General features: G+C 31.7%; 4 protein-coding genes and 1 long non-coding RNA gene across 7 annotated transcripts; 3 read left to right on the top strand and 2 right to left on the bottom strand.

Moving 5' to 3' along the window:
* Window positions 1-941: 941 nt before the first annotated feature.
* On the top strand, window positions 942-2,704 carry LOC114189150. The gene is made up of 5 exons (XR_003605575.1): window positions 942-1,035; window positions 1,152-1,243; window positions 1,326-1,405; window positions 2,078-2,189; window positions 2,314-2,704. It is a non-coding gene; the product is annotated as an uncharacterized LOC114189150 (long non-coding RNA).
* A 2,338-nt stretch (window positions 2,705-5,042) lies between these two features.
* Window positions 5,043-6,227, bottom strand: LOC114188983 (fasciclin-like arabinogalactan protein 19). Its single transcript, XM_028077674.1, has one exon. It carries the CDS (start codon window positions 6,041-6,043, stop codon window positions 5,141-5,143), a length of 903 nt encoding a protein of 300 aa, XP_027933475.1. The 5' UTR covers window positions 6,044-6,227; the 3' UTR covers window positions 5,043-5,140.
* Window positions 6,228-9,138: 2,911 nt separating this feature from the next.
* LOC114186540 (G-box-binding factor 4-like) lies at window positions 9,139-11,713 on the top strand. 3 transcript variants are annotated; one of them, XR_003605106.1, is made up of 5 exons: window positions 9,139-9,933; window positions 10,029-10,100; window positions 10,433-10,620; window positions 10,714-10,797; window positions 11,196-11,713. XR_003605106.1 is itself a non-coding variant. In XM_028074475.1 (5 exons), exons 2-5 carry the CDS (start codon window positions 9,637-9,639, stop codon window positions 11,274-11,276), a joined length of 480 nt encoding a protein of 159 aa, XP_027930276.1. In that variant the 5' UTR covers window positions 9,147-9,535; window positions 9,622-9,636; the 3' UTR covers window positions 11,277-11,713. The 3 variants fall into 3 exon arrangements, 1 of the variants encoding a protein (XP_027930276.1); XR_003605107.1 differs by having other exon boundaries at window positions 9,142-9,933; window positions 10,433-10,462; XM_028074475.1 differs by lacking the exon at window positions 10,714-10,797 and having other exon boundaries at window positions 9,147-9,535; window positions 9,622-9,933; window positions 10,433-10,462.
* A 1,527-nt stretch (window positions 11,714-13,240) lies between these two features.
* On the top strand, window positions 13,241-14,649 carry LOC114187215 (BAHD acyltransferase BIA1-like). The gene has a single exon (XM_028075401.1). It carries the CDS (start codon window positions 13,275-13,277, stop codon window positions 14,604-14,606), a length of 1,332 nt encoding a protein of 443 aa, XP_027931202.1. The 5' UTR covers window positions 13,241-13,274; the 3' UTR covers window positions 14,607-14,649.
* A 2,497-nt stretch (window positions 14,650-17,146) lies between these two features.
* Window positions 17,147-18,714, bottom strand: LOC114188898 (bidirectional sugar transporter N3-like). The gene is made up of 6 exons (XM_028077563.1): window positions 18,543-18,714; window positions 18,354-18,390; window positions 18,053-18,266; window positions 17,793-17,954; window positions 17,596-17,715; window positions 17,147-17,519 (listed from the first exon to the last, which is right to left on the bottom strand). Exons 1-6 carry the CDS (start codon window positions 18,592-18,594, stop codon window positions 17,280-17,282), a joined length of 825 nt encoding a protein of 274 aa, XP_027933364.1. The 5' UTR covers window positions 18,595-18,714; the 3' UTR covers window positions 17,147-17,279.
* Window positions 18,715-22,451: the final 3,737 nt, after the last annotated feature.

Raw genomic sequence — 22,451 nt, 5'->3', positions numbered from 1 at the left:
AATATATATATATATATATATATATATATATATATATATATATACACACAAATATATATATATATATATATATATATATATATGTATATATATATATATATATATATACATATATATATATATATATATATATATATATATGTATGTATTCTTTTTTATCTTTTTTTTTCAATTTAAAGTTTTATTATTTTAAAATGAATTTAAATATTAAATAAAATTAAATGAAGCAAAATAATTTTTTTGTTTTTTTATTTAAAGTTTAATATTATTTTAATTTTAATTATTTTTATATTTATATTTATATTTATTTTTCAGTATATTAAATAAAAATAAAATTATATATATATATATATATAGATATTAATATTTTAAAAAAAAATATATCAAGAAATATGAAAACATAAAAAATAAATAAAATAATAAACTAAAAAAATCATTAAAAGTTAAAAAATATAAATTTTAAAAAGAATTAAAAATATTTAAAATAAAATTTGTTTTTTGACTTACAGAAGTCGGAGAATGTTTATTGACTTCCGGAAGTCGACTTCCGAGAATATTTTTTTACTTTCGGAAGTTGACTTTCGGTGATAATTTTTGACTTCCGGAAGTTGACTTCCGGTGATACATTTTGACTTCTTGAAGTGACTTCCGGTAATATATTTTGATTTCCGAAAATCGACTTCCGGTAATATATTTTGATTTTCGGAAGTCGACATAATTTTGGGGGTGTGGTGTTTCCTGGTTTCCTTAAATAGTCAAAAGATTTTTTGGGAATTTAAAGAAATTTTTGAGTGTAGAAGAAATTTTGGAGGTGCAGGAATAAAGACCCCCCAGTCACCCAATATATTTTTTTAATATTGGGCCTTATGGGCCTTACTTACAGGCACCCAATACTTCGTTGGGCTGGAAGAGCGCACACCTTTTGGTACTGTCACGGATAGAAATGCAAAAACCACGTCGTTACCGTAGCGTTTATATACGTTTCCGCCGGAGAATCAGAAGCTGGTTTGAGCTTTTCAATCGCATCGAATTGAGGTATGGCTCCGCTAATGCCGTGTTTGGTAGCGTAAGAGAATTATTAACTGACCATTTTATTTGAATTTCGTGGTTAGCGTTAATTAGTTTGAGTTTTCTGGGTTTTGCTGTTATAGGGATTTGATCGGAGAGTGATGGATTTCTCTTTACGTTGGATTCGAAGTCGTACGACAAAGTTGCGGATGTATGCGATAACCTAATGCTTCAGGTAGCTGTCTATCTGATTCTTGCTCCTTTTCCTCTTTCATTAGCGTTTGTGGCTTACTTCAAATTCATGAATCCTCACTCAGGTTGCAGTTGATGGCATTGCTTACAAGGACGATTGGCCCTACACCATTCACCTCCTCGCTCACTATTATGTTCACGACATGTATCTATCTTTTAGTTCTCTTCTTGTTTTCGCTCTTTACATTCTTGTATATCTGAACGAAATGGCTATTACTTTACTCACTTTGTCACTTCGAATATCTTCTAAACAATCCAACTGTATATATGTAAATTCTGTTGTGTTTCTGAGTCGAAAGCTGTTATCCTAGATCATAGCTTCATAAAAAATGTTGTCCTCACTTTTTTTATCCCGTTTCATGTTACTTGTGGTTGAATGTTAATTATAGACTATGTGTTATACTTTCTGGGTCGGGAAATTGGTGAAGCGTGCGTGTGTGGATCAATTAATTTGTTTAAATGGTTTTATGTAACAGTATGCAGTGTTATTCTTCACGTAATAATGGATGAAAGCAATGGCACCGTATAATTAGTTTGGCGAGAACAAAATGTATTATATTTTAAACCTCAAAATTAAAAATGTTTTGGTTGGACTTTCCTTACACATATAACTGGAAAATATGTTGACGAATGCTGTAATTTCTTGGTCTAACATGTACTGAAGATAGAGGATGTATGGATATTGCATAAAAGTAGTGAAGTAGTAATGTACTGTTTGATAAAATATGCTTGTTTTATATTGCTTTCCGAATAGCTTTGTGCACCTATATCTGGTGTTTAGTACGATGAAAATGTTAACACCAATAAACTTTTCCAGAACTTTACACAGAGGAGATGTTTCAGCTGCTTCTCTCTGCTTATTCAACAATAAGCAAGCATTAAAGACATTGCTTTATTTATGGGAATGAATGAGGATGGTGCTACAAATTGTAAGTAATTTTCACTATCCTAGAAGCTTTTGAAATTGGATATTGATTATATTTTGTAATTGGATTGGACTGTCTGCACCCTCTCTTTCTTATCATTATTGACATGCTTGGTTGTATAATTTAGATGTACTACAGCAAGACTGGACTGTCGACCCTGCCTCTCTGATGCTTATTGTAAAAGAAGCAACCTCAAGTGACCGAGCAGAAACTTTGATCATAGTAAATTGCAGCGATTGAAAGAATGTGTCTTCCATCTTGAGCATTGAAGCTCTTAGTTACGAAGAATTAGATGTTTAGTTTTATACGAAATTCTTTTCAAATTGATCAATCAAACATTCTATGTTCTTTATAGTGAATGTATATTGTTGATAATTTTGTAGCCAACCTGTATGCGTTTGAACTTTAGCACCGATTGGTGAAATTCACGTTTCACTTGATAGCTATTCGACAATTATCTATCAGTCTCTCTTATGCGATAGTGGAACGGTTTAAACTTTGCATATTAAACTTGTTAATGCCCGTCTGTATATTTCGACTATAATGAATATTTTTATATTTGTCTTAATCTATTGTTTGTACGACACCGTACGAATTAGATTGTTTATATTCCTAACGTACCGCCACTGCTACCGCTTGATGTGGGGGGTTTTGTTGTGGTACATTCAGTGTGCGATAAACCACAAGATATAATTCATTATAGTTAAAATAGATTGCGTGAAATAAATTTGATCTTTTGACACATAAGTTAAAAAGTAGTTATATTAGGACTATCTATTTTGTTTAGATTATCTGAAATGACTAGTTTTTATATACAGAAGTCATAAAATAATTTAAAATAGTTAATTTTAATGAATTGTTAGAAGATAAAATAGAAAAATAAACCTAGAATTTATCATGTTTCTGAATTGTTTGTCATAATAATCTTTTTTTTCTTGCTAGTATGATAATTTTGGAATATAATTTAAATTACTGAAGTCAATTATTTATTAACCCAGATTGGATTATAATTTTAGAAAGTAATCTCATACCTTTATTACTAAATTATAGTTGGATTTTGGATTCTATTGTGGCAATGTAAATGGAAGCTGCCTTAATCCATTATCAACTCGACTATGTAAATGCAGTAACACCTAGGAACATGCGACGTTGTGGGTTTCTTCAATTGTAAGTTATTCATCTTCGATGCATACTATTGTTTTAACCTTGTTGAACTTCTAAAAGCGTAATCTGAAAAAAATTCTTGAATAAAATCCCATTCACACATGACTAACCACGCTAATATATACATACTATTCAATCTTCTGAACATTGCAGTGCTCATGTCTCAATTGATCTTGTGGAATTATACAAATCTTGAATGTAGCGGTACCTGTTGTTTCTTCTCCTTAAGCTTTCATCTTCTTCTATTTCTGCCAACACATCTTCTACTGCATCACTAATATCGTTATCGTTCCTCTTTCTCCATTTCCATTCCACGCTTTCGCCGCTGTTCAAGCTACCTGTGATGCCATTGCTAGAATCTGTGATGCTGTTGCTAAGTTGTACGAGCTGCCTCGCCATCTCAATCTCCGTTTGCGTGAACATACCAGGTTTTTTTCGTTTCGCACAACTCTTCCCCTTTTCGCATGCCATTGAGATTGAGTAAAAACGCTGAAACAAAACACAACCCAGAAATCGTTTTATAGGCTCTTTTAAAACTATTGTTTATCGCTTACTAAATATACATACGTGTTACCTTTGTCTTTTTCCCTCTTTAATCTTTTCGTTAGTTTTTTCCTTTTTCTTTTCTTCTATATTTTATTGTGATCTTTATTACCATTCAATTAATGTCACCATCATGCTTCTTTCTTTCTTCCTTTTCTTGGTGCCACTGTCATCATTTCATCATCATGCTTTCTATGTTTAAACCACACGTTTGCGCGTTGGGTTGTAAACATGCTTCTGCAAGTTACTTATCCACTCCTTCATTCATAAGGATTTTGATTTATTCTGTTCCTTCCTCATAAAGGAGACCGACTTAATACCCTAACTCTAACATAAACGATTTCTGTTTTCAACCAATAATAGAAAAAAGTTAATAATAACTGCTTCTTTTGTTTTCTGTTTTAAATGATTTCTTCTTTATGGAATTTGTTGTCTTCAACACGTAGTGGTGAATCGATCTCTTTGTATATTTTGAATGACAACAAACTCGAGAAATAAATACTTTTCTTTATTTGGTTTGAAAGGAAAATGAAAAATATAACGCTATAAATTAAATAATTTTAATATTACTTTACTATAACAGTAGCACGTGGATACGTTTCTTATTTGACAAACTTTTCTATTCTCTTAGAAAATAAAAGTTTTACGTGCATTCCACGTACCATTCTTCTAACGAAGAAACAAAAATTATAGCATGATTCTCTGAGGAAGAATTCAGAATGTTGACCATCCATTCAACTTATTCAATACACAATACATTCCTAACCTAACAAATTCTTCCATTGGTCAAAGTCAGCAGGTTTCACTCTTCAATCTCTATTACATGATGAAACCAAAATCTGATATTCAAGAAAGCTCCTTTTGTAAAATGAAATTACAAAATATTGCCATTACTATCATCTTTGTAAACAATTTTGTCTCAATATTACACTTTCAAGATTCCTTTTTGATGGTATCATAGTTATTATAGTATAATAAATTTCATGTATTTGTTATGATTTTTTCATAGCAGTAAGATTCTTGTTCATTAATTAATTGTCATTTCAACATCTAATTAATTATTGATGGAGAATTGGCAAAAATGAGGGAGCAAGCAAGTGTAAGCAACAACAACAAATCACTTTTTTTGTTTAGTTGTAGAGATATACACTGAAATTTCTAAAACTCCAAAAGGCCAAAGAAACAAAAAGGAAACTTAATTTGCATTCGGTGGCAGTGAGAGTGTCACTCAAATTGAAATGCACGATTCATGCTGAATGGCACTGCATGTCAGATTCTTCCAATCCTCCAACGGGATTCAGACACTTTCTCATTCTTTCTAATGCTTCAGGCGCCGGAGCTGAAGCCAAAGCGTCGGAATATCCCTCCGGTGGCTGTGATATTGCTGAACCAGGATATCTGGGAGGCAAACCTGCCGGAGGATAACCTTTCCACTCAGGTTCCTCTTCTGAAGAACCAACCGGCGAAGTAGCCGATGCCGGAGCGTCAACCGGAGAAACGCGCAACGGAGCGAAATTCGGTACTGGAGCAAGAACTGGTTGGTTCGCCGGCGATTTAGGACTGCTTCTTGAACGAATCGGAGGAGCCAACTCCGCCGGCGAAGGCGAAGGAGAAGGCGAAGGATAATCGTTGGATCGGGGACTGAGAATTCCCGCGAGGCCGTGAACGGCGAAGTAGTGGCCGTAATAGAGGCCGGGGAAAGCAACGTCGACGCCGCCGACGGCGATGGCGGAGGAATTGGGGCGCGTAAGTTGGAGAAAGCGCTGAGGGAGGAGCGTGGGAAGCGTGTAACCGTCGGGGAGGAGGCGGAGGTGGGCGAGGGATAGGCGGCGAGGGACGACGTGGAAACGGAGCGTATCGGTGTAAGAGGAGGCGGTCTGAGTCATGTCGAGGGCGAAGAGGGAAGCGTCGGTGGGAGCGAAGAAGGTGAAGGCGCGTGAGGTGGCTTTGTTGTCGTTCTGATGAAAGAGAATGTCCATTTGAAGATCAGAGGTGACGATTGCGTTGCAGAAGAGGTCGTACCCTCTGGCCCGTACGGTGCTCAGCATGGAATCAAACTCTCTTGTGGGTCTGCACATCACACTAACGGCCTTCAGCAATATCGCTACTACGATGCACCTCACCCACACTCCACCAAAACTCCTCCACATTTTCAAGATCAGGTTTCTTCTTTTCGCGCCTTTTTTCTTTCAAAATATTAGTTCTACCGTTATCTTCATACTTTAGTCTTTTATTGCCAATTTCCCACCCTCCTTCTTCCCCTTTTCTTTCTGGACCTTCTTTCATGGGCTTTTTAACACTGGGCCTTCTTGTACTTCAATTCCCCTTTTTAAATAAATTACAGCCCGCTTCTTCCTGCACCCTTCATATGTTTCTTCCTGCACACCTATCTAAAAAAACATCACATTTTTTATTTTCTTAAAATAAAATAAAAAACAACTTAACGTATTTAAACTTAATATGGTTAAAACTAAGTAACAGTTAACAAACATAAACGAGTATATTGTTCAAAATTTATTTTACAATTTAATTATATTATACTTAAAAGATATTTATATCTATGATAATAAATTTGTATTGCAGTTTTTAATTATAACATTATATAATTTATTTATAAATACACAATATTAAAATTATGAATAGGACAACAATTATAAAAAATTTCATAATACCATATTGCGGTTAGTTCTCCTTTAAACATCTCATAGAGGTTCTTGTAATCTCAAACGAAAATGATTACGAGACAGATTATTATAGTCTACTTGCTTGTCAAGCTGAAATTATCGTGTCGTTTAAAAAGAATTAAAAAAACTTTTGAACTAATCCATATATTTAATTTATTATTTAACTTGTTTTATCACATAAGAATTTGAACAATGTATAAACTCATTTTTATCGGATATTTTTTACTCTTGTATTAATTAACCAAAGAGAAACTATATTCATATAAACATTTTCCGTAAGTACTTCTTTAATGAGGTTGTTTTAGTACAGTTATTTAACTAAGTGTTTGGTTTAAAAGTTTATTTATAGAAACAAATTTTTGTCAATGTAATTTACTTGTTAAGTAAGGACAACTCATTTGATAATATTTTTCGCTATCTTTCATTACTTTTTCTTTTAAAAAAAACTTTTATTAAAATCCTTTTACAAATTGTCATTCAAATATTTACTTTTTTTGGCTAGATAAGAACTGCAGAAACCATTCACTTTACGAATGATAATCATCAATTGTTTGCTACCTCGTAAGTGTAATAGGTAAGGATGATTTGACACAAAACTCATTTAATTTCTAAAAATAATAAATTATTTTTCCTATAGTGAGGTGAAGTATCATCCTTCCACCATATGTCAAGAAACTAACTTGCCTTTTATATGTTCCGGTTTGATTATGTCACACCAACTTGTTCTTTTTTAAGTGCAAAAAGTTGTATAATTAATTTATTTTAACATTATAATTGACCCAAATATAAATTATTAACTTGGTTAATAAATTACTAATATTATGAACCCATTTTTATTTTCTTATAGTATCTCTATCAAGATAACAATTTTTACACGTAGTTTGAACAATATTCTAAATTAAATCATTAACTTCAATAAATTATTTATACACATTAAACACAAAATTAGGTGGGGAATCCGGTGGTAAGGAGTGTGTTAACTGATTTTTTTCTTTATTATTACATTTTTATGTTGATAATAATTTTCAATCATACCTTTCAACAGTTATAATTTTATGCATATACATGATGTGATACTGGGAAATGTTTTATAATAGTGGTTTATGTAAACCCATACACGCACAAGTTTTGCACAACCGACAAATAAATATTAAAACTTTTGAATACGTGTTACACTGACAAATGTTCTATAATACATAGACACGAGTTTATAAAAATTAAAACGTGTTAGACTTACGTATCTCTTTTATAATGCAGGTGCTGTTCCCATTCACCAGTTCATGAAATTAGGTATATTTTGTAACTCAAACTAACATCTTTTTGACATAAAGTTAATTGCGTATTAGATTAAGATATAAGACTATCTTATTTCCATTCTAATCATAGATCTCATTTAATTAAATTTTGGTTAGTCTCAATCTAATTTTTATTTATATGAGAATATAAACAAGTTTTTTAAGATTTTGAGAGTTTGTTCTGAGATTTTTTCTTTTCATATTATAATCTCGCCTTAACATGAAATTTTGTAAAATTGAAATCCTACACCTAAAATATTTCAAGTGAATATCTTAAACATATTATTTTTAATATTTAATATGAAAGAAATCTCAGCGTGACTAAAATACTTCGCACTTTTTCCTTCTTTTTACCAATACAGAAAACATTTTTCTTATTGTTGGATATGTCAGGCTTATATGTTAGATTTGTAAAACCCAAAACTTATCTGTTAGGAAATTTTTATCTCTTTTGATCAGCCATCACATTAAAGCAATTTAACAATTATCAATATTATTATTATTATTATTATTATTATATAAACTCATTTTTTAAACAAAAAAATCATACAGTTCCACGCAATTTCAGACTTCTTACCAGAATTATCATTGATCAATAAGCGAATGGTCAATGCAATTTAAAATATGAAAATTCTGGATAAAATGATTTGTTTCACGTGATCATTATCAAACAGATTGAAGACTAACTTACTTCATGTAATTTTTATTGTATAAAAATAATTAAAAATATTATTTATTATTTATTATATCAAATTACATAAAATTAAATATTTTAAATATTTAGAAATCAATTTTGTATAGAAGGTGAGTGATTATTATAATTTTTAATTCTATTTTCACTACCCATTAGTTTTTTCAATCACGTTTCAATTTTTTGTTAGCTATATATGATGCGGTCATTTACTATCTAAAGTTTAATCACCTCACTACAGTTCTTTGTAAGAGATCCAAAAGAAAGAAGGGCAAATTTAAAATTTTTTATTCAGCTTTTGGCAGTTACCGGTAATGAAAACGCGTTTAGATTTTCATGCACGTTCAATCCACTTTTCATGAATAATCATGTTTTGTTTTTGCTTTTGTTGAGTGTGACATGTTGCTACTAATTTATTGCATTCTTGTAAAAAAAGAATAGTAGAATATTAATTGGTTTCTGCCGACTCTATTTTCCACCAATCATTTATTTACTTCTTAAATCTCCTAACATTTCACAAATCAATTACTTAATCCCACACGAATCTTTTGTGCTGTCCATGATCCATCTTTTCTTCAAAACCATTTTCTTAACACAAACTTCATTCTTCTACCAATCCTACCAAATCTACCAAACACTGTCTTTCCACTATTAACACTTCCACCAACCACTCCATTTTTTTCTCGATCCACCGAATTATACTTCCAATATTAAAAATCCATTATTTTGTTGCATATACAAAATATATTGCAATTACAAACATACAAGTATATTAAATATTACAAAATTTGATGAATTTTGAAATCCTGCGGGGCAAAAGTGGAAATTAGAGAGTAACATTAATGGCTAGTTTGTGATGGAATTTATGAATAGTGTTTGTTACGTAGGAATCAGAAGGTGTTAAAAGTTGTAGCAGGGTTTAGGCTTAAAACAATTTTGTTGTGATGTGTTGGGAGAAGTGAGGAGAGTTTGGTGATGATTATTTATTTATTCCCTATTCTATTCCCTATTATTCTCTATTCTCTGTTCTCTATAATAATAACTAACACCAAACGCAGAAATCGGAAGACGACATGGCATCGTCGAAGGTGGTGGTGACGACGAATCCCGATGTGGCGGCGCAGAGTTCGATTTCGAGCCAGGTATGGGACGAGGTGGTCGGCGGCGCTGAGTCTCAGGACATGGCAATCAGCCTCCACGATTTGTTGTTGACCTCCGTTGCCAGAAACGACGCCGTTCCGCCCTCTCATGGGGGAAGGGGAAAGAGAAAGGCCGTGGAGGAAGCCGTCGTGGATAGGGCTACTCTTCAGAAACAGAGAAGGATGATCAAAAACAGAGAATCTGCCGCTAGGTCCAGGGAACGCAAACAGGTTCTCTTTTTTTTTTTCAATTTTTTTTTTATTTGAAACTTGTTCGGCAAGTGTGAGTTTGTGATGATGATGATGATGATGTATGTTGTTTCCAGGCTTATACAGTTGAGTTAGAGTCTTTGGTTACACTTCTCGAGGAAGAGAATGCTCGATTGTTAAAGGAAGAGGTTTGTTTCATCACACCTCATCTTTTTTATTAATTTATTATTATTATTGTTATGAGGAGTTTCCCCTCTCTCTCTTTTTCTTTTTCCGAATCCAGAGTACTATGTATAAAGTTATTAACATTGTCCAAATTCACTCCGAGTTCTATTCTGTCTTTTCTATGATTCAAGTGTGAACTTCAAACCTTAACTGGTAAAGAAAAATCGTTTTGTTCGGGTCGCATCTTCTGTGAAAATCTGCCTTTTCTTGGTCGATTCTTTCTGGAGATTTTCGTGTTCTTTTGGTTAACATACGATTCGTGAGTTTATGAAATATTGGGTATTGTTGTATGCAGGCTGAAAGGAGAAAGCAGAGGTTCAATCAGGTATGTACAGTATCCACTTCCCTTCTGCTTCAACCTGGGTGATGATGTAACTGGACTGGCGTAATTCTTGAATGCCTCAAGAAAACAAGTCAACTTTCATTTATTTGCTTTTATAACTATGAATTGAATGCTGAATTCGAACAACAGCAGTTCATGGGGTGAGTCAGCCTAGGAAGGAAGTGTAATAATAATGTTCACAGAGAAGTCAATTAATGTTCACATTTTAACTGCCTTTCAAACATGTGGGTTAGGTTTGATCAGCTGCACCATACAATTGCTGTAGCAATGTGAAGGACACAATCCACCTACCCATATAATTGCAGTGGTTAAATTAGGTTAGGTCTAATCTCAATTTCTGCTTTCTTTTGGGATCTTTCAAGAACTACCTTTGGCTCATTCACTCAGATCATATAGTCTTTTGCCCATTAAATTGTCTTGCCTACCATTCTTGATGGACTATTGAATCTCACTGAATTACTCTCAAATGTGCCATGTGTCCACTTATCCTTGGAATTTGGTGGAAAGATATTCTTGGAACTCTAAACCTGCTACATACAGTGCATCACTTTCAATACCTAAATTTACATCTCTTGGTTAAGTATGAATCGGAGATCAGGAGTAATATTTTTGTTTCTAGAGTTTAGAGAGTGAAGTGAACTTCATAGTTAACTTTTAAGTGGTTGTTGCATGTCTGTTAATGTGATTCAGTGTCCTTTTACTCTTTTTGGTGCAGCTGATGGAGTGCCTTATTCCAGTTGAGGAGAAGAGTAAACCAAGACGAATGCTTCGGCGAGTGAATTCAGCACAGTGGTGATGTAATATGCTGCTAGTCCTCACGGACTAGTTTTGAAGTCCTAGTGTAGATACCAAACAAATGATGCATGATAGTGTTGAAGGGTAAATATGAAACAGAGAGGAAAAGATTTGAAAGCTTAATTTATACACACATAGCTTTGCTGATTATTTTGCAGGATCATTCCAAGTTACATTGCTGCATAGAGAAAATGGACTAATTTGATTGAAGCTGAAGCTTATTACCGGTTCACTATTGATGGATATTGAAGCTGAAGCTGAAGCTAAGTAATGTTTTAATATATTTGGGGGAAGGGAGTTGAAATTAGAATGTATGAGTAATGTTAATTAGATCGTCTGTTTTTTCATGTTTTAGGGAGGATACACTGATAAACATGGACTATGTTGTAATAGTATTCTAACTTTCATTTATAATTTTTACTGCAAAATGCCTATCTAGTCTGCAATTTATTTCTTCAAAATGTAAATATCATACTTTTCAAATCATATTAAACATTTAAACAATGGCTGAAATTGGTTTATATTTAAATATATGAAACATTTATTACTTTTTTTTTCTTTGTTTGTATTTGAGTTAGGAGAAAATATTATGTTGTTATATATTGGCAAGTTACTTAACCACTATATCAAAACTTAATATATGCTTTAAATTAAAAATGTAATAAAAATATTAGTAAATTACATTAATCACTCATGAGACTTGTGAAGTACACAACTTTTTTTCTATCCTTAATCTTCCCTTCCTCGAGCACTTGAAACATTACATTCACACTTTTTTTTGCATCATACTAATCCCTTGATTTTTGAATTTAATTATCGTGTGTATCCTTTACAGGAGTTACTGTAAATATAAATAAAATAGACATGTTGTGTAATATCATGAACTCAAACAATGATCATCATAATTTTCTTCAAAAATATTGTAACTATAAAAAGTGAAATTGAATACATTTAGAAAGAATAAAATATAATATGAAGTATGTATTTACTGTTAATAATAAATATTTTATTATACTGGTTGTAAATAAATTAAAGAGATTAAATTTAAAATTAAAGAAAACTATGGTTTTCAATCAAATTATATCCTCTCTCTATATTTATTAATTTATTAATTGATACTAAATGAAACATTAAAAATAATATTAATTAATAAGATATTGTAGTTTTAAAATTCGGTCTAAAATCTAAAAGATACAAATAAAATACTTAATACAAGAAATTTTATGTACCTTGGTAACTTATAAGGAAAAGAAATTTCTTAAAATATTTAAAAAATGTCTCTGGTTCAAATACTCATTTCACGTGCTTCATGTAATATCTCAAATATTCATTTGATCAAGGGCAGTGTAAAAAGTATTTCAAAGTTAACATTGAGACTATAAAATACACCTTAAGACTATAAATATTTAGTTTTAAATGACTACCGTAATATAAAAGTAAATGAGACAAAAATGAAATGTGTGAACAAAAATGTTGAAAATGTGATAAAAAAATAGAAATGAAAAACTTAATTGAAAATTTAAAAATAATCAAAATAAATAGTTCAAATGTACATTTATAATGTCAACGAATTCTTTAAGTATAATTGTTAAGTTTAACAAATCAAAATTAACATTAAAAATATATTGAGATTTATTTTTCACTTTTGAAGATATTTATATAACTTTTCAACTTGTTGACATTATTAGATTAACTTAATTTGAAACTTTGAAAGGACAAATTGACTTTTTCACCCTTTCTTGTTTGAGTAAGAAAATTATGCATGAAAATAGAGTGGACATATTATATAGGATTATAATACTTTTTATTATTTTTTTTTTCAAAACATATCAAACATTTTTCTTTTCTTCTTAAGTTACATCAAATTTTTTTACATCCATTAATATACTACCACGTGTGAATTATAAAAATTTGGCCGACAAAACTTTATCAAAACATATATATTTTTTTCTATTATATAAGGGTGTAATGTAAGTAACCTAAGCATGAGAGAGTTGGAATGAAGGAAGAAGAAGGTAAGAAGAAAATGAGTGAAGAGATAAAGTTTGAGGTGGAGCAGAGAAGATACATAAAACCCTCCATAGCCACACCACCACACCTCCAAATCTTCAAACTCTCTTTACTTGACCAGCTTTTCCCAAACATCCATGGCAACATCACTTTCTTCTTCCCTCACACACTTCCACACTTCTCCACCAAATCCCAACTCCTTCAAACCTCACTCTCTCACACCTTGACCCGCTTCTACCCTCTCGCCGGAAACCTCCATAGCGCCACCACCCTCCACTGCAACGACGTCGGTGCCCTCTTCATCCAATCCCACACCAATACCTCTCTCTCCGACATCCTCAAAGCCCCAAACTTCCACACCCTCCAATGTCTCCTCCCCTCCACCGATAACCAAACTTCAACAAACGCCGCCATGCTCCTCCTCGTACGCTTCACCTCCTTTCGCTGCGGCGGCACCGCCGTAACCATTTCTCTCTCCCACAAAATCGCCGACATAGCAGCCGTCATCGCACTCCTCAAAACCTGGACCGCCGCGTGCGCCGGAGAAACCCCTACGAGAGACCCCGAACTCGCCGCCGGCGCAGCGCTCTTTCCTCCGAGAGAGCTTCCCGCTCCTGCAGTGACCGCGTCCATTAACACCGCCTCGTCGGAGAACTTCACGTCGAGGAGGTTCGTTTTCGAAGCGTCGAAGGTGAAAGCGCTGAAGAAGAGAATAGGAGAAGGTTGCGCGTTTGAACCTTCGAGGGTGGAGGTGGTGCTTGCACTGATATGGAAATGCGCCCTCTCGGCTTCTCGCTCGGAAACGGCGCCGTTCAAGCGTTCGGTTTTGTTCCAAGCGGTGAACCTCCGTCCCCGGATGGAGCCGGCGGTGGCGGACGGCGCCTTGGGGAACTTTGTGTGGCCATTCGCGGTGACGGTGGAGGAGGAGGCGCAGTTGGAGTTGCAGGTGATGGTGAAGAGGATGAGGGAGAGTATGAGGGAGTTTGTGGAAAGTAAGGCAGAGAAGTTGAAAGAAGATGGTGGTTTTGGAGTGGTTATGGAGAGTTTGAAGGAAAGAGGTGAAGTTATGAAGAAGAATAGTGTTGTTTATAAGTGTTCGAGTTGGTGCAGGTTTCCACTGGGTGAGGTTGACTTTGGTTGGGGCGAAGCAGTGTGGGCTTGCAGTGTGAATAAGATGGTTAGTAACACCATCGCTCTGATGGATACCAGAGACGGTGGAGTTGAAGCTTTCGTCACCCTCGATCACCACCACATGCTTCTCTTTCAACAACATCACCATCTTTTACACTATGCTTTGCTTAATCCCTCTGTTATTCTCTGAATCTTCTCAATCAGTATAGACTATGTCTCAATTCAACATCAAATCACAACCTTATATTACGTAATAATTGAAAAAAAAGTTATTTTACTCCGTTTTGATAATTTTTATAAAGGTAAAATAGTTTTTTTAAAAGAAAAAAAAGTAAATAGATACGTAAAATAATATCAAATAGTAATAAAAAATAATAATATTAAAATATCAGTGTCTGGTAATAAAACTTTGATAGTTGAATGAATCCACACAAGAAAACACCATCCACCAACGTGATGAGAATAGTGAGAAAGTTGAAGTTTTTTTTTTTGTATTTTGGGGTTTCTTTATCATAAATTTGTAAAATAGAATCGTTGAAAATTTTTTTCTGTCCTTTTCTGTACTGTCGTTCTTCTTAATCGAAAAAGAATAAAGGAAAAAAAAAACACAGAGAATTTAACGTGGTTCGACGTATAAGTATGTCTACGTTCACAATTACACTGGAAGTATGTTTATTTCTAGTATATCTCAAAGTTTTACATAAGGTCTCTTATATAGTAAAATAAAAAATCACATCTCACAAATTACAATTCTAAGCAATATGAGACTAAATCAAGCACCATAATACTAACAGATTACTTTATCTTTAATATCGTTGTCCATCCTGATGACTTAATCCTGTTTAAAAAAAAAAATCTACAGACTTCTTTGCAATTTCGAGATGAAATCGAACCCAAATACACAAAGAAGCCGAAAGTTGAATTAGTTTTTGTTTTCAACTAAACGATGAAAAAAAAATTGGCCGGAACGATAAGCAATATACAATTTTTCATTACTGTAAGTTCCACTGTATATTATTAAAATGATTTAGGTAGGAAAACAAAAAATTTCTCACCAGGAATTGACTTAAAGCTCAACTACTCTTATCTTCGATCCTTACCAAACATCACTAAATAACATATATAAAATAGATCACGGTATTTAAATAAATAAACTAATTGTAACATAAACTAAATAATTTTTGTATAGACACTCTTTACGGTTGAATAAAAGTTATTTAAAACAATGTAAATTTCGTAATCATTTTCAATATTTAAGAAAATAGTATCTAATAAAACAATATACGCATAAAAACATATTTTGAAAAAATAATTAACTTTTAGTTTTTTTCATAAATTTGTACATTTGCCATTAAGTTCTGATAATTAGTTTAGTCTATTAAGTATTGGATTCTTTTTTATATATATTTTTCAATTCAAATGAGTACATATTATTTATTTTTTTCAATTAATTAGGTGTCATGACTATTATTTTGTTCCTTCATCTTTCTTGTTTTCATATGTTAACAAATGTAAGATTTTAGTGTTAATATAGAAAGATATAACAATTAGTGTATAAAGACAAATTATTTTCATTCCTTTGGTTGAAAATATATGAGATGACGAAGTTCATGTTCTCTTTAATAGTTTACACATCATGTGACTAAAGAACTATCGTTATCGATAGATGTTAACATGTTTTTAATTAATAGGATAAAAGATACTTTATAAGTATACATTAATCATCGATTTACTCTATTCACATGACTTCACATTTTTTAGTACATTAAGACAAGTTAAAAAAAATTAAAAATATATACTTCATATATATATATATATATATATATATATATATATATATATTATTCAATGCAATAAAAAAGTTAAACACTCAATTAAAAATATCTAGATTTATGAACTTCAAACATATATGAAACTTTGAAGTAGTGAAAAATAATGATGATATGAATTTCGTAACTGTTAATTTAAAGAAATTGTCTAACAAAATAATATTAATTGAATTAAATAATACATGTATAATGTCGAATTGTGTTCCTTAATTAATATCATGAATTAAGAAAATAAATTTTATAAATTAGTGAAATTTAAACGGACCATTGTTCGAATACAGGCCCATTTGTGTACATAGTTTTGTCCTATTGGTTTGGACAAGTGTTTTTGGGCTTCAATTTTCTAAAGGCCCAGATTCAGCATATATATATATATATATATATATATATATATGATTGTGTCATCATTGGGAAATTAATTGATATAAATACTATTTTAATTTTTTGTTTTCAGAAAGAGATTATAACGTTATTTTAACGTTTGTGATCGTGTGACAAAGTGTAAACCTCGTATGTTTGATACTAACAGTCATGAACTGATACGATACGCTAACAAAAAGGAGGAAAAAGCAACACTATTGGCGGAAACATATCTTTCGCTTTTTCATGCACAATCAACCTTTTGTGTTTTAACAGCCACCGTTAAAGTAGCTAAGGTAATAAATACACCACAAAACCCATTTTGAAGTTCGATTTTCGTTCACAAAACCAACCACAGTGATTTTGAAGTTTAACTAAGAAAAGTTATCTCAAAAAGCTGCGGTGGATTATATTAATCACGCCATCGATATTGGTACAAAACTTTAGATGATTTTGTTTCTTTGATTGTCGTTGTTAATTAATTGTCCTTTAACCCGTAAAAGCAATGGAAGTATTGAGAAAAAGGAAGTAAATGAATTAATTAGTTAAGGTAAAGCATATTTTGATTGATATTAAGGTTTGAACAAGCATAACATAAGATGATAGAATGATTCAGAGAATCATGTGCAGCAGCAGCAGCAGAAAACAGAACAAAGTAGTGTTATTTATACGTATCACAGAGGGCAATCGTTGGCTTCCACGGTTTTCCCTTCTGCATCGTCCTCTCCACCTTCAGAATGTTCATCTTTCACTGCTATTGGAAACACTTCTGCAGGCCCCAATGGATTCATCACCACCACAATGGTTCTCACTGCATCCTCCGTCGCTACCTCCTCCGTCGCACCACGTTTCCTGTAAATCACATGTAGCAACATCTGAAGCAGTCCCAGTGCTAAACCACCCACATTTGGCATCTGCAATAGTAATCAAATTAATTAATATCTGATGAAGTTCTGTTACTAATTTTATGTAGTGGTAATAGGCACTTACCGCAACGCACATGTCCTTGTTGAACAAACCATAAGCAAGCCACATTATGGCGTTCAGTAAGAGGGAAAATGACAAACAGAAGGGCATAAATTGTACACTCTTCGTTCTTATAACTTGGAACTGCACGCAAATATCTAGTTAGAGAGTATTGCAAATTGACTCTAGCATCTCTTGGTTGAATTGAAAATTTTGCTTACCACAACGCTCAGAGGTGATGCAAAGACAATCACTGAAACCACGTCACAAATCCATCCAATGATTAAGACTCGTTTGCTTTGATCGACAGCGCAACGCACTACCAAAACGATCGAGGCCAAGCACCCCAAGTTCATTACCGCAAACAGCTTAATGGTTAAGTTCTGTTATTAAAGATTGGCGAAGGTGTGTTAGGTATATCAGTAAGCTAGAGAAATTATGGAAAAAGTTTTAGTTATTTTGAGTTGAGGCACACACATACCTTGGCATCCCTATCCGCATACTTTACGAAGATGAGAATGTAGATGATCTCTGTCACGCATCCAAAGGAGTTTATGGTGATAATCAAAAGGGAGTGTTTGAAGTCGAATGATGCATAGAACAACCAAAGGGAAGAGCTGAATAATGCCACCAAGTAAGGTAGAGATTGGAAACTCTGGGTGGATTTCTTTTTGTAGATTTTCTGAAACGTTCGCCTGAGAATTCATTCAAGGGAAAATCAAATCTAATTATATTTAAACAGAATGAGGAAATCTGATACAGAGAATGAATGGTGTACTTACGCCGGAGCCAGGTATACCATGACGGAAATGATGTTTCCTGAAGAATTGAAAAGGAGAATATTACGTAGGTGTTAGTTATGGTATATTCTGAACAAGCATTTGAGGGAATGAATTTGTGATCAACCAATAACTCAACTATATATGATTTGAGCACATGCAGAAGAAGAAGAAGATTTAGTTGAAGATTACCTAATATGCCAAAAGTGGCTGCAAGAGGATTGTGACTCCCCAAGATGGCCATGATATATGATTGGAGTGTTGGTGTTTAGAGTTTTAGGGGTTGTGAGGAGGAAACCTTGGTGGGTTTATTCCAAAGCAACCCCTTCAATCTGGTGCAGGAAGTGAATGAGGATGTGTTGTGTTGTGCAACTCCTCCTATTTATACACAATATAAGATAAAAGCATGTATCGTTATTATTGGTTAGGGGAATGAGTGAGAATGTTAGTACTGCGTAATGAAGTCATTCAGGGTTCGTGAGGGATTAATCTGTTTTAGTAGGTAGCGTACCCAAAAACCATTTTGCCTTGGTGGCACTTGGCACTTCATTTCTCTACGTGACAAATTTTACATCTCTGAATAACATGCTGACACCTGCCATGCAAATTTTACACAGTGCATGCATGGTGACACTATTTCTTTGGTCTTGTGTTGGTGTTTTGTCTGATACTCAAGGTTTTCTTGCTTTGAAGGCTTCTTCTGGCTATGCAAAAGGTAGGAGCAGGACAAAATAAGATACTCCATCAAACACATTTGTTATTATTTCTTCATTCTTACTATTGAATCCCTTTTTCTCAATCATTGGGATTGCTTTCATTGCTTGAGCTCCTCTACTACTCCCAATTCAGGATCTCAGTCCCATCGTTTATAAACGTTAATTGCATACCAACAAATTAATATTCTCTTAACAAAATATACACTTAATTAATATTTCTTTTGCATCTTTTGATTATTTGCTTTAGAAAACAGAAGAACTCTGTGGCAAAAGATGGTTCTACCTGATATTATGGAACATATGAAGAAGCAATTTGGTGTAGTTTTCTTCACCATGCATGAAGTAAATATTCAGATGATGTCGTTTGATTCACAGTGACACAAGTGATTTTCAGTTTTCTGCTATACATATCATTAGTGTTTGGCATAAAATATTTTACCTTAACTAACAAACTCACTAATCTCTCTTTCTTATCTTATGGCCTTGAAACTGAACAAATATTTAAGAATATTCCCGCTATTGATTATGAAAATCTATGGAATTTTTGGTTTCAAGTATATATGGTAGACATAGGATAGGATAGGTTTAGTCGTGTAAACTTCAAACAAATATTTCTAATTTTGTCGTAAGGAAAATCATTTTACTAATAATTTAATAAGCAAATAAATATGGACAATGCTGACTGGTGTCACAGTTAAGAGATAATTAATGTGCATTGATTTCATCATTTTTATATTTAAAATTAAAATAATTAAGTATATTAATTAAAATAATATAAATGTATATAATAGATTTTATAAAGACAAAAATATCTTTTTAAATTTTTAGACAATAATTTAATGATATAAAACAAGGTCTTTGAGATTTGTAAGATCTATGCTCAAATTGATACTTTAGTTATTTATTTTTTTTTGTAAATTCTTTACATGTTTAACCTTATTTCTTTTGCTATTTTCTGTTAATTTAAATTTTTTATATTTAATTATATTCAACTTTTAACAATATTAAAATATAGTTTTTATTATTTAATTATTTTTTAATTTGTATCAGTGAACATTAAATAAAATATTAAATACATTTGTACAACATTTATAATTATTTTTGTCCTTTAAATAAAATAAAATTGATTATTAAGTCAGGTTTTATTTAATATCATAATTAAATATGTATTTTTGTACGATTCAATATATATTAATTATCCTTAATCAGTACTGTTAGGACATTGGTTACCAGATCCAATAAATATTACCTATAGATTCCTTTGATTTTTTGTTTATATAAAATTGGTCCATGTCTTGATTAAACATTGAAAATTTACACTCACTTTATTTTACTAATTTTTTTAGAGTGGTAAGATGAAATTCATTCATTCTAGCAAATGGTAAAGATTGTCTGATTACTACACTACACATTTTTTACAATGGTTTATTTGGGCTTTCACATACGAATAAAAATTATGTTCGTTCGTGTGATATCAAATGAAAATATTTTTTTCGTGTTTATGAAAGACTTGTTATTTGAGAACACCCCATCAACCATGTCACCCTAATTTAATACATCAACCGTGTGCATTATGAAACAAAATAATAATTACGTAATCTTCATAAATGCTACATTCATGTTATTTTTATTTTTAGGACATCAAAATAAGGTATGCATTGAAGGTAGGTGCTGCCAATTTTAATTAATACACGAATATTATGCATTGAAGACACGCAATTACTACGATTCATATTCATTTTTTAAAGAGTTACTTGTACACTTTTTTATATAACATCATTTTATAGTACATAATGTTTCCTTCGTCCAACAATTCATCATAGTAACAAATGTAGTTTTAATTATCTAAAATAAATTAATTAATGATTATTCTCACTTCGAATCAAGTTTTTTTTTTTTCAATTTGTCTTCAAATTATTTATCCATTTTACAAAAAATAACATATCTATTGAAAAAGAAAGATTATTTTAGTATAACTGTTTTAAAATATATATATATATATATATATATATATATATATATATATATATATATATATATATATATATATATATATATATATATATATATTTATCGTTGTTTTTAAGTTTATGTAAAAGAATATTAAATCTTAGTCACAGTAGATGAAGGGAATAAGTTTTTAGCCGTAAGCATATTAAATTTCAATTTTTATTCTTTATAGCATAACACTACCGATTGGTCATGTGAAATCATTATATTTTACCGTTTTTAAGAATAGGAACACCAACTTTAAATCTTCAAATATGAAGAATCCATACTCAAATATTACACGCGACAATAATTAATTTAATATCGTGATATTGCAATTATAATACATAAAGTCAACATGTATAAATATAACATCACATTATTTAGTTATTTAAAATTTGCAATTATATTCATTCAATAAAATAATATTACATTACATTTTCATCATATTTGTTTTTTTCTTTTTCAGACATTATTTCACTCTAGTATTAGCTTTTTTTCTTTTACAACCTCTCTGGCTGTAGTTATGCAAATCTTTTTTTATATTATACAAGTATTTGATTAAGATGAATGATTTTATTTTATTTTATTTTATTCAATTTAATTTAATTTAACCGTACACGCATGTGATACTAGGGGGAATAATCGAAAAGGAATAGGTAAGTAAGAGACAATGTTGGAGGCAAAATTGAGTAAAAAGGTGAGAATCAGATTGAAAGGCCATGACAAAACTTATTAATGAATTTGTTTTTGAGCTTCATTGTTACCATAATTACTGATTCCACGATAATGGCAAACACAATTCAAAACTTGGAATTATTTGAATTTAGTACACTTTTATTTATTCAAAAGGAGGTTTTGTGCATGTTGAGTGTGTTTTTCTCCCACTCTCTTCTATATCCTCTTATTCATATACAAGACAATTTTGTATGAGATTCTTCCCCATTTTTGGTTTGACAAATTTTTTAGTCTAACTTTTATTTTAAGATCAACCTCTTATCTTACGTTCAATTTTTATTTCATGGCACCTTCACTTTGACATTTATATATTTTATATAAGAATTTCACAACAATTGAACACAAATTTTATTGATTGTACGTATATCGAAATGAAATTTCGTCTCTAATCTTGTTTCACATGCATTTCTATATTGTATATGGAAATTTCAAATCTTAAAGGAACGAATGGTGGGTTCCAATATATCTTGTTTCTCTATTAAATTATCTCTATATAATAACGGTATTGTGTGATTATTAATCTTGTTTTTCTAAAATATATGTTCGGGTCGTATAAGAAAAAATAGTGACTAACGTCAAATAAAAATATACTTTCTAGATATTTAATAATATGGTGATGAGTTATTTTTCCGAGTGAATGGAATAAATTGAAAACAGA

Source organism: Vigna unguiculata, chromosome 6, assembly GCF_004118075.2.
Source record: "Vigna unguiculata cultivar IT97K-499-35 chromosome 6, ASM411807v1, whole genome shotgun sequence".
NCBI classification, from domain to species: Eukaryota; Viridiplantae; Streptophyta; class Magnoliopsida; order Fabales; family Fabaceae; genus Vigna; species Vigna unguiculata.
The sequence above is the reverse complement of the archived record's forward strand: the minus strand, read 5'-3'. Positions and strand labels throughout refer to the sequence as shown.

Bases quoted from the DNA above. Each gene is read 5' to 3' on its own strand.
- LOC114188983 (XM_028077674.1), bottom strand. From the start codon at position 6,043: ATGTGGAGGAGTTTTGGTGGAGTGTGGGTGAGGTGCATCGTAGTAGCG.
- LOC114186540 (XM_028074475.1), top strand. From the start codon at position 9,637: ATGGCATCGTCGAAGGTGGTGGTGACGACGAATCCCGATGTGGCGGCG. The intron at 9,934-10,028 runs GTTCTCTTTTTT...TGTTGTTTCCAG, and splicing joins GGTCCAGGGAACGCAAACAG to GCTTATACAGTTGAGTTAGA. The intron at 10,463-11,195 runs GTATGTACAGTA...TTTTTGGTGCAG, and splicing joins GAAAGCAGAGGTTCAATCAG to CTGATGGAGTGCCTTATTCC.
- LOC114187215 (XM_028075401.1), top strand. From the start codon at position 13,275: ATGAAGGAAGAAGAAGGTAAGAAGAAAATGAGTGAAGAGATAAAGTTT.
- LOC114188898 (XM_028077563.1), bottom strand. From the start codon at position 18,594: ATGGCCATCTTGGGGAGTCACAATCCTCTTGCAGCCACTTTTGGCATA. The intron at 18,267-18,353 runs GTAAGTACACCA...ATGAATTCTCAG, and splicing joins ATGGTATACCTGGCTCCGGC to GCGAACGTTTCAGAAAATCT. The intron at 17,520-17,595 runs GTAAGTGCCTAT...TTACTATTGCAG, and splicing joins ACAAGGACATGTGCGTTGCG to ATGCCAAATGTGGGTGGTTT.